Source organism: Bacillus rossius, chromosome 1 (assembly GCF_032445375.1).
Source record: "Bacillus rossius redtenbacheri isolate Brsri chromosome 1, Brsri_v3, whole genome shotgun sequence".
Classification (NCBI taxonomy): Eukaryota; Metazoa; Arthropoda; class Insecta; order Phasmatodea; family Bacillidae; genus Bacillus; species Bacillus rossius.
Genome location: NC_086330.1, coordinates 220,154,158 through 220,166,365, shown reverse-complemented (window position 1 = coordinate 220,166,365; position 12,208 = coordinate 220,154,158). Strand labels below are relative to the sequence as shown.

The 12,208-nt window shown below is 37.2% G+C and overlaps 1 protein-coding gene across 1 annotated transcript in view; it reads right to left on the bottom strand.

Moving 5' to 3' along the window:
- Nucleotides 1–731: 731 nt before the first annotated feature.
- LOC134544984 (mitochondrial ribosome-associated GTPase 2) overlaps nucleotides 732–12,208 on the bottom strand; it is a 175,932-nt gene continuing 164,455 nt past the window's right edge. Inside the window, exon 4 of the mRNA XM_063388538.1 lies at nucleotides 732–991. Coding sequence (XP_063244608.1) covers nucleotides 732–991 — 260 coding nt within the window. The remainder of the gene's footprint in view (nucleotides 992–12,208) is intronic.

The following is a 12,208-nucleotide window of genomic DNA, read 5'->3' as shown; positions in this document are numbered from 1 at the left end:
TGAGTGCTATGCTTGAGTAAAAGAGAACGTTTTCTTGCGCTGTGAAGCGACTTTTTTTTTTTTCCGTCTAACCCGCAGGAAAAGATAACTACCTGAGCTGTCAAGATAAAATCACCGGCAGCAGTTACATCACCAAGAAGGTAGTGGCGGGTGTGCATCCGGATGGTCGCTATGTATATCGACCCGAAAACATATTGTAGCATGTCAAGTTAATTGAGTCATTGGTTATAGCTGGGTGTTTCTACCAGATTGTTACAAGTTCCCTTCGCTACATTTTACACGAAACTATCGGGCAGGCTGTTTTACAGACAGGTAAAGCCCTATCCGTTTTTCTAAAAGTTCTTATAAATTTAAATCCACTTCCTAAAAAAATTAAGTAACCCGAAAATGTGGTTGTTATTTATGGCCAACCATGTTAAAAGGTTTTTTTCTGTGTTTGTTTTCTTGGAATTTACATCACTGAATTTTTTTCCTGCTTGACAGTAAATCCTGAACGTTTTTTCCTGGATTTCGGGATCATACACAGCCCTACTTTCCGCTCATTTTACACAAATCATAAGTCATTGTATTATTTATAAAAAAAAAGTGCACAGGAGGACAATAAATGTTTGCAAAATCAAATTGAAAACATGGTAGCAAGTCCAAGAGCAAGCAATATCACAATGGCTTGCGGCTGGTGCTGGCACCATGCAGCCACTCACTATCTGTGTTAGGAGGGTGGGAGGATCAGTCTACTCGCCAAGAGTAGACGGTCTAACCTGGGCGCCAGGCAGGTCCACCTTGTTGCAAACGACGAGTTGCGAGCGAGACAGCATGTCCTTGCAGAACTGGCCCAGCTCGTGCTGCAGCAGCCATAGGTGAGTCCAGGGCTTGTCACACGATGCATCTACCACGTAAACTAGCACTGCACAGCGCTCCGCATGCTTCAGGAATGCTATGCCTAGGCCTCTGTTCTTGTGTGAACCTTCTATGAGGCCAGGCAGATCTGCCACTGGAAAACACATGAAAAACATGTATGTACCGTTAGTGCCAACAATTACCTCTTGCATTATTTTCAATTGTATTCAAATGCCACTGTCTTTGGGCTTACACACAATTAAAACATTCATGTAGATTAAAAAAAGTGCTACTTTGAATTTATCACAGTGCTACTTTTAACTATGTCCTTATTCATTGGTGCTGTTACTTCAAAACTGCACAAATCAAACAACATGACTTCGAGAGATGTGTGTAAGTAGCACATATTTTGCTGTTTGACAGTGTTCAGTACCTGCAGCTCGTGCATTACTCATGTTAAGTGATCATCACACTGTTTTAAGACATTCTTCTCACCATTTTGGACATAAGTTTTTCCCCATAAATTAGTCTAATCAGGTGTCCATATCATTCAGAATGTCAGCCAATTGGATGCTGATTTTGTCAGTTATTTCAAAAATGTAATGTGGAAGTTTCATTGAATACCCCTTTCTTATGCCACAAAAGTAGGGGAGACCGGGGTAAACTGAGACGGGCACATTGGTACAGCTGGTGCTGAGCGGAAACGCGCATGCGCACATGTGTCTCCTTGGAAGGAGAGACCCATTCCGTGGAGCCTTCAGTCCGTGCATACGCTTGGTGGTATGGGTGTAACGGTATTAAAGTTATTCAAGAAAGTTGTTTTTTAAAGTGAAAAGTAAATTTTATGGTTGTTGTTTGAAGTTACAAAACGCGCATGGATAAACACTTTTATTTCTGTCTTGATTCATATGTCGTTTAGCCACTAAAAGGTAAGTTGATTCCATTATTTATAATTGTTTAGTGGGTCCTCTCTTTCCATGTACCGGTGTTGAAATGAAATGGCGTCGTATGGGGCAAGTTGATACATTTGAAAAAGGGCAAATTTATACGGTGTATCAACTTGCCCCGCTTGTTTTTTTTTTCTCGAAATAAATTATAGTTTATGTAACGTTTCCATAATATCACTACACTTGACGTTTCCAATTAAGCTTACTAGATCTTTTTGTTTCGAAAAGATATAAATAACAGCTGTTATACTTTATAAATAAAGATGCTTTTGTTTCATTGTGTAAACAAATAAATAGCGACAGTTTCGTGTACAGCAGATAAAGCTCATAGCTATCGTTATAGCCTAAGAAAATATTAGTACTTTGCATGCCATCTGTAGAGTAAAGATAAAACTATGCGCATGTATGAGGAAACGCATCAGATGGCTCACTCAACACAGTGTCTGGAATTATATCAATATTTTTTGGCTAGTTAGTGTATGATTAGGTATCTTTAGGTAATGCTTTTAATATATAGCCATGCCTACTCTCTTTCTAAAAAAAAAAATCACGTACATATTTGCATCTGTATATATACATAGTTTAGCTGGTGAAGAACTGGGGAGGATCAGCTGACTTTGCAAAGATATTGAAGGTTTTTTTACTTGCATAACATTATTTATTTTCAAGCAGTGTTTGTTATTGTCTGTTTACAGAATATGGTTCGGAGGTATGTCAAGAAAACCTGTCGGGGTGAAACACCACGAGCTACGTTTGAAAGGGCTTATGGACATTGAAACAGGGATGACATCACTAAGAGGAGCTGCAAAAAAAAATATGGAATTGATAAAATGACCCTGTCGAGATATTGCAAGAAAAAAGGACCGCAACCTGATGTTGAAGTGGGGTATGCTAAACACAGGCAGGTGTTAAGTAAAGATTTAGAACTACAGCTGAAAGAATATATTCTTCACTGCTCAAAAATATATTATGGGTTGACTCCTAGAGATGTGCGAGTATTGGCTTATGACTTAGCTTTGGCTAACAACGTCGCAATTCCTGAGACTTGGACTGCATCGAAACTTGCATCAGCAGAATGGTTCACCGGGTATATGAAGAGGCATCCTATACTTTCCATCAGATATCCTGAATCAACAATTTGAGCCGCGCCACTAGCTTCAACAAGCACAATGTTGGAATGTTTTTCGCAAACTTAAAGTTTGTATTAGATAAATACTCTCTTTCCCCTAAGGACATATTTAATTCTGATGAAACCGGTCTCCAGACTGTGCAGCGACCATCGAAAATTGTTGCAGAGAAAGGTATGCGCCAAGTGGGAAAGACGACATCGGCTGAAAGGGGCACCACGGTTACCATGACAGTTGCTGTAAATGCTGTTGGTAATTCAGTTCCGCCACTATTTATATTCCCCCGGGTCCATTTTAAAGACTATTTCATCAAAGGCGGACCTCCTGGTTGTGTGGGTACGGCATATCCGTCTGGCTGGATGACCGGGCCTTCATTTTTACTTTTCATCAAGCACTTCCATAGCCATGTCAAGTCGACCAAAGAGCAGCCTTGTCTACTTATACTAGACAATCATGAATCTCATTTGTTTTTACCTGTCTTGAAATTCTGCAAAAACAATGGCATAATTATTTTGTCTTTCCCGCCTCATACATCTCACCGTCTTCAGCCACTAGACAAGTCAGTTTTTGAACCGTTTAAGAGATATTATTTTTCTGGAGTTGACAACTGGATGACTAGCAACCCTGGGAAAACCTTAACAATATATGACATTTCTTCCATTGTCACATGTGCTCTATCCCATGCATTAACTCAAACAAATATATTATCAGGGTTTCAAAGCACTGGTATCATGCCTTACAATCCAGATATTTCTACAGATGCAGACTTTTTGCCATCGTCGGTGACAGATCGTCCTTTGAGAGAAGAAAGACCTACAGAAGTTGGGAACAACACATCTATTCCTCCTGAATCTCCATCTACCTCAACGAGGCCTGAATTAAGTGAAGAAAATGCTGAAACTGCGCCATCCTCAAGCAGTGTTAACCAAGTAATGCCTCGTACAGTGGTCATTCCCGAGGTAGTACGTCCATATCCCAGAGCTGGTGAACGAAAACAGACTAGGCCTACAAACAGAAGACGAATGACATCATCAATTCTTACAGACACTCCAGTGAAAGAGAGACTGGAAAATGAAGCACGGATAAAAGAAATAAAACTGCGAGAAAAAGAAATAAGAGCATCAGTGAGAAAAGAAAGCCTGATGAGAAAGCAAAATAAAAACCTCCATGACGAAAAAAACAGGAAAAAGTTTAAAAAAAGTCTAAAAAGAAATCCAAAGAAAACCAGAAAAAAATTCTGAGGCGCCGGGACGAGGAAGATGATAGTTCATCAAATACAGAATCAGAAGATGATGAAGATGCCCTATGTTTAATTTGCTTCAAACTATATTCATCATCCAAACAAGGCGAGGAATGGATTCAGTGCATTTCCTGCAAAAAATGGGCTCGCCTTAAATGTGGAAAGGACATTCTGGAATACACATGCATTCGTTGCCAATCGGACACTTGTGTTTTGTCCGAAGACAGTGAAAGTGATTGAGTTAAAATAGTTAAATGACAGTGAAGTGATTAAATGTTTTGATAAATATTTTATTATCATTAATTATTTCTTAGTCAATATGTTTTTTCGAGAGCAACAAAAAATATGGTGAATAATTCGCAGTGCATTACCAACATGTAAAATTTGTATTATTTATAAAAATTCAGAACAGTAATTTTTCATTTATAGTTATGTGAACAATCATGAATCAACATTTGAATAGGTTGGCTGTGGTTGTTTCAATATGCCCCAATGACAGTATCAACTTGCCCCAGTGTGGGTCAAATTGAGACACTATGCATTTGCTAAAATGAATTTTTACTAAGTTTGTTATCATATTTCATAACTTGTAATATGCTAAATGTGTAAAGGAACAACTGCTTGTACATTGATATTTTTTTTCTAATTTTCGTGTTCACAAAAAAAATTATAAAAATTAAAAACAAAAAAATTTATCAACTTACCCCGGTCTCCCCTACATTTCTCTGAGTTTTGGCTGTTTTTCATGACAACTGTCAGCTTTTTAATCACTGTTATTCTTTTAAATGTCCATAGTTAAATACCCCTGTGAAAATTATCCATACTGAACAAATTTAAAATTTTTTTTTATCATAAAACTTATCACTTATTATAAGACATTGTAATGGTTTTCAAAACTATTTCACCGCAAGGAATAAGAAATTGTTTGATACTTTTACAAAACCTTGTTTCATCCTAATATATTATTAAATGTTTCGTTATTTACACAATACAGTAAATGCTTGATTACCATCAGACACTTATTTTAACTTAAATCGTAATTTATTATGTTTTAATTTTCGAAACTGACACTACACTAGCTTTTATGAGTGTTTTCAACTTGCTGCAGAGCTCAGCGGCAGAATGTGCAGGCTGAAATTTACATAAACACGCCATTCACATTGTCTTTGGACAACACAAGGTACGAGGATGTGACGATTTTGAAATTAAGGAAAACAAGTCTTTTAATACATGTTAAAAAGTGCCAGAGCAAAAAAAAAATACTATTTAAAGTGACACATGCAAAACATTGTGGAAGAAAATCAGGGTACAGTTTTGACAAGATATAAGACTGTGATGAATCCCTCAGACCAAAACGGCGGAAACATAGAGATAAAATAAATTATTCTGATAAAGCTCACGATGATCACTGGGACGATAATGATCTTAAAAAAAATCCCTTTAGGCACAGTCTACATGCGTAGGTAGATTTCGCGGTACCTATTTATTCTGAAAATATTCATAATATTTTCGATGTATGAAAAATGAGAAAACGTTTCATCGATCATGTTGAAATATTGGAGAACATATAGGATGTTACGTAAATTAAGTTCTTAAAATGTTCCAAAAGTTTATAGAAGAGCTATTACACATAATTGGAAGATCCTAACATATGTATTGAAGATCGTCTGAGACTACTGGTGGCTTCGCTTAGGAAGTTATGCCAGTGTTAAGTTGGGTGTTTCTAAATTATGACAGTAGAATAGGATAATATTTTCTAACTCTGCCTTCTGGCTGTGGATTGAGATTGGCACAGGGGCGTAGCCAGGGGGGGGGTTTTAGGGGCTGAAACCCCCCCCTTAGCACCAAATCTTTAATTAAATTTAAGTACAGAAAACTGCTAAAATAGCACTATTTTACACCTTAAAATCCCAATTTTCCCGGGGGAGGACCCCCGGACCCCCCGCTTTAATACGGGGGCCATGCTTCTTAACACCCCCCATACACAAATCCTGGCTACGCCACTGGATTGGCATAGATCCTCCGAGCATAGATATTCTCGAGGAGGTGTCAGTGTCCACCATCTTATATTGTAACATGGCGGTCATATTAGATTACCTTAACCTTGACATTCAAAAAGGGCCAAAATTTGCCCAAAAAATTGCTAAAAACAGCCAAAATTACCAATTACATAAAAAAATATTCAGCCAAAATTTCTCAAAAAAAAGTGTTTATTTCGAGGGAAAATTCCCGTTTTGAGGAAAAAATTCCCATTTAATTTCTCAAAAATTCAAAAATTCAAAAAAACCTCAAAAGACTTATGCCTTAGAAAGAACTATAATTCCGCAAATAGGCTTAAATTACGAATCTACAAGCTACCCCTAAGCCTCTGACGGCCATCTCGGATGACCTTGTTGAATGGAAAAAAACAAATTCTTTAATTTTTAACCAAAAAATTATGAGAAAATTGAAAACAATATAAAAAAAATTGCCTACTTCAAATATTTAGCTACGTAATCGATTTCGATTCTTGGTTCGATTCCAGGCGAAAGTAAACATGTAATTTATTAATATATTTTTTTTAAATTCTTAATAATAACCTGCCATATTGAATTATGTCACCATTGCAATTATCGTTACGATTGCCATCTTGAAAATCTGTAATTATTTAGCAAGAAATTAGGAATTTTTTTTATAATTCATAAAAAACATTTGCAATTTATATATTGATATATTCGATCGATTTCTGTCCTTTTTCGATACTTCATCAATACAAAAAATAATTTTATGTAAAAAATAATATATGTTGGAAAGTTCTAACAAAAAATAAAATTCCCCATCCACCAGCCACCATTAAGCAGATGATAACACATTGGCCGCCATCTTGAAAAATCAAAATAATTAAACTAAAAAATTCGGGAAAAAATTCATAAAAAAACACTCATTAATTTACAGCTTCAATCGAGGGATTCTTGTCCTTGCTTCGATCCTTGCTCAATGCCAAAAATTTTAATTTTTGGTAAAAAAATCTTATTTAATACAATATGGTGGACAGTCTTAAAATCAGCTTAAATTCATCTACTACTAGCCTACAGTAAGCCGATGATGACATATTGGTAGCCATCTTGGGAATTTGTATTTATTGACTTAGATTTTCCGGAATAATTCCAAAATTCATCAAAAAAACACTTATTAAAATAATGATTGTCACGAACATTTTCGTCCTTGGTTTGATTCTCGGCCAGTGATAAGGGTAACTAGAGCTTAAAATGGATTTTAAATTCTGTAACCCATTACCTTTCGTGGAGTTTATTAATCATTCACTCTACGAAAAACAACTCTGACAATGTACCTGTCCGACGAATGAAATATGTTGACGCGCTGCATAACATGGAAGTCTTTTTTTTTTTTTTTTCGATGCATGAAATACATTCCAACAAGTTCATGCACAATGCTATATGTATAGATCGTGTCTTCGGACCATGAGACCAAGGCATGAACAATGTCAGATGTATAGACCAGATATTTCCGAACTACAAAACCTCTTCATCGATAGCTAATATAACATATTTCAAGCAGTCAAGACAAAGTCTTAGAACTGTCAAAACCTAAAGTATCGATAAAATCAATTACAAGCATGTAGACCAACGGTTACATGTTTTACGCTTAGGTACTAAAGGACCAAGAATCCCCGAAAAAATGTTTATCAAAACCAAGAGGAATCTAACCAGTAAATATTCAGAACTAATATAGATTTGATTAGGCACATTTACCGAAACGACACACATTCAACAAAAGAAAAGAACACACCTTACACACACTGGACAAACAGTACACACACTAACACAGTACATACACTACTCATAGTACACACAATGAACCCACAGTACACACAATCAGTACACACACAGTACATACACACGATGGACTCAGTACACACCCATTGGACACACATTAGACATACACAGTACACACACGGCACACAATGAACTCAGCACAAACACAACCCACAATACACACACGACACCCAGTACACATACTGGACACAAATATACACAGTACAAGCAATGGAGAATCAGTAGATACAATTAACACACAGTACACACAACACGCGCAATATACATACACACAGGACACTCAATGAACACCCAATACACACAGGTCACACATTGGACACACAGTGTACACATACAGGACTCGCAATGAATTAACAGTACACACACAGGACACACATTTGAAACACAGTACACACAGTGCCCGCAATGGACACACAGTACACACACAGGACACAAAGTACACACACTGGACACACAATGAACACAAAGGACATGAATGAACAAACACACAATACACACACACACACCGAACACGTAATAAACATGCAATGTACACACAGGAACACACTGTTTACAGAAAGTATGCACATTTAGATGAAAATTCGACAAAAATGAAGCACATTTAACGAAAAGGATGCATATTTGAACGGAAATTCGACAAAAAGAAACCAAATTAACGAAAAAGACCCACAGTTGAACGAAAATTCGCCTAAATGATGCATATTTAACGAAAAGGACGCACATTTTCAACGAAAATTCAACAAAAAAAGGAAGCACATTCAACGAAAAGGACACACATTTGAACCCGAATTCAAGTAAAAGGAAGCACATTTTAAAGAAAAGGATGTACATGTTCACGGACATTCAAATCAGTAGGATGTGATCATCATTTTCGATAGTATATAATGCCTCCTACATTCTATTACTCCAACAGTCTTTTGGCTCCAGCTATCTTAGAACTAATGCTATTTGGCTACGAGGCTACATAACTACAAGACTTTAACTTGCTACGAGGCTACAAGACAACTAGCTACAGTGCCACAAATTTGAAATAATATTCACAAATGTATTTATTTTTATCTAAAACCCTAATATTAACTTTGTTAGCCCATTGTTCTTCCTGATCAAATCTTTCCTGCTAGAGTCCCACTACGTTTTCCTAGCTACCCAACCAAGAGCCTGGTGTGTATAAGACATCTTTTTTTTTTCGCCTTGGGCCACGAACACAAGTAACAGTGTCCGGCTTCATGACCGAGAGTGCTTTTCTCAGCATCCTCCCAGGGCAGCCCTCTTCCCAGAGCTCAGCTTAGGTTAGCAGCTCCAGACATGCCCCATTATAATGTTCCAGGGCTGTCCGGCACCTGTCAGCGCCCTAACACATTTCTCACGAGCTAGCAAATCCCCCCTCCATCTTTTCCAGGAACTTCACCGAGAGCACTGACTGGGCTTTAACCTCAGCTCTTGGCGAGCCGAATTCAAGGACATCTCGCTCGTCGGCGAAAGGTCTGCCTTCTCCATCTCGTGGCGAAGATGCCAACTACTTTACTTTAGTTCGGCGAGTAGGGGGCCCTCTAGCGGCCACCACCACTCCTCCCTCTATTTTCCTTTTAGCCTGACAGAGCGCGAACCAGTTAATCCCATAAGGGCCAGGCTTATGCTAGTCCCTCTTGCAGGACTTTTGTGAACTCCGAGTCTGTTTCGCCTGTGCCCCGACAGAGCGTGCTGCTTTCGGAGCGCAACTAGTTAACTCTGATGCCCCTTAAGTAAGGTACCAACCACCCTTGTTATTTTTTCTTTTGGTCGGCGAAGCGATCTCTCGCCCCCCACCTCCAGCCAAATAGATGCAAGTTACCCCACTTCCTAGGTCTCCGGCCTCCTAGTGCGAGTTCAACTACATGCAGCCCAAAGGGACGATTGATTCGTCATTCTGTCGTGACCATGGTCGTTTCTTCACGGTACTTCTCACCTGCGACCCCTTTCGTGCAGCAGTATAGCAGACTAGCTTATTGGATGTGATCCCAGGGAGTCCAAGTGTGATCCCTATTTTATTTATTTTCTAGATTAATATTTTCATTAGTTATGATTACAAGGTAATCTTATAGCATAACTCACGCATGGCTCCCGCGAATGCTAATGCATCTCCAGAGGGAGTGATTTCATCATTCTACCCCCAGAATCGTAATTGGGAACTGGACTGCTTTTTTTGTTTGGTTCCAGTGAATTCCAAGAGATGGTCCAAGAGTTCGGGTTTTTTTCTTGCTCAAGTCCATTGCTAAATTCTGACAAATTTACATCCTCTTCCTTCTTGAACGGACATGAATTCCATGCGTCACTCCAGCCGGCTAACCTTTGAGCCATCACCTGTTCTCATTGCTTCTAGTCACTGCCAGTTAACAGTCAACGATATCAGATATTGTTAAATAAGAAATAGTTACCTATATTATACATAGTCCCGCACTGGTTGGGCTAACAAATGTTTAACCATTCATAGTTAAATTATTTATGTTAGTTTTTTTTTTGTGAAAGCTTGATTATGAGATATATTTGTAATCGATAAGTTTTGATGGCTGCGGCTCCAGTAACTTTGCTCTGTGTAATTTTGTAATTCTTGAAACCTTCAAAAGAAAATAATGACAACTATAATTAACAATAAAAAGGGTAAACTTTAAGCAAAACTCTTAGTTTTTTTTTTTTTAATTTCTTCAAATACGATCCATTTTCTACTTCGTCTTTTGAGAAGTAAGTTTCTTTTTTTTTTATGTTTATCCATTGTGTACCTCTAAGTATACTGTATTGCAGGGACTGGAAGTAACGCGCTACTAGTAACGACGTTATTTGTAACAGTTACTTTTTATGGTAACGCAATATATTAAGTTTTTAGTAACTGTAACTGAATTACATTTTTCTGCCTTAAAGTAACGATAATTGTCGTTACTTCTTGCGTTACATTTTTTAAATGTATTTATTATTGAACGAACAACGATTTGTTGATTTTTTCAATCCCAGAACGAAAATCCCGACAAGCTTATTATTTGCGATGGTATTGCTTGTACTTGTAAAACTGCTGTTGGCTAGCCTGCGCTCGTATTTTGATTGTCATTTATTTAATATTTGCGACATGCGGGTTTACTGCTGTGCTGTTTAATTAATTAACCTACCTGTGCACATGCGCGAAAGCAATGACATAATCTAATGAAGCGAGAAGCCTAGAAAGCAGTCCAGAATTTTTGTTGCCGTGGCCTTCATATTCTAATTTTTTCGAAGTTCGGTCGAGTAATAAAAATAACCTTATTGTGAAGTGCTTGTTGTGTGGTGCTGCGAACAATTTTGTAGTGTGAACTAACTACTCAATGTAATTTAAGACCTATTAAAAAAATTTCAGTTTAAATAAACATATATCTTTACTAAACACAATATGTTTTATTAGCTTTTAATTATAACAATTTTACGTATCACATTTTTAGTTTTTCACAAAGTAACTGTTAAAGTAACTTACAGTTACTTTTCTCAGAACTGTAACTGGTTTATTTTCAGTAGTGTAACTTGTAGTTGTAACAGGGTTACATTTCCAATGGAGTATTTGTAACTGTAACTGAGCTACTTTTTAAAAGTAACTTTTCGGTCCCTGCTGTATTGTCATTATACCACTCAAAACAGCTTCCAGGGCTTTTATAACCAAATTAAAATAAAGTTCCCTTTAACTACACAAATTCAGTAACACTACAAGACTACTTGGCTCTAACTGTTTTTGACTCCATTCCATTGCAAGAGTTAATTTATCTCGTGCAAAATAACTTTTTCTAAGAAGTCCCGATTCTTGCCAACAAATGTCACCACTTGTGTTGAGGTAAAAATTATTTATTTATTTTAAGTGGGATGCGGGATGCTAACTAACGATCGCAAAAGAAGTAAGGTTTCGTTAGACATCAAGGAGAAGGAAGTTCGTTTTGCATGATAGTGCTTCTCAGCTGTCTCAAGACATGTTGTTTGACTGAGTAAGGGATGTATTTGTTTGAATTACACCTGATAAATATTTTTAGTGATAATTTAGCAGCATAAATTCACAATTTAAATCTAACTCAAAATAAAACTGCGTTACTCATTAAGTAAAAATATTTTCGTGCAGAGATATTTTTTCTCAGAAATAACCAGAAGCACTTACAGAATATCAGCAGAAGTCTCGACAGCAATAATAAGGAGCACACGAAGAATATGATCAAAATATTGGTAGGAATAATCAGG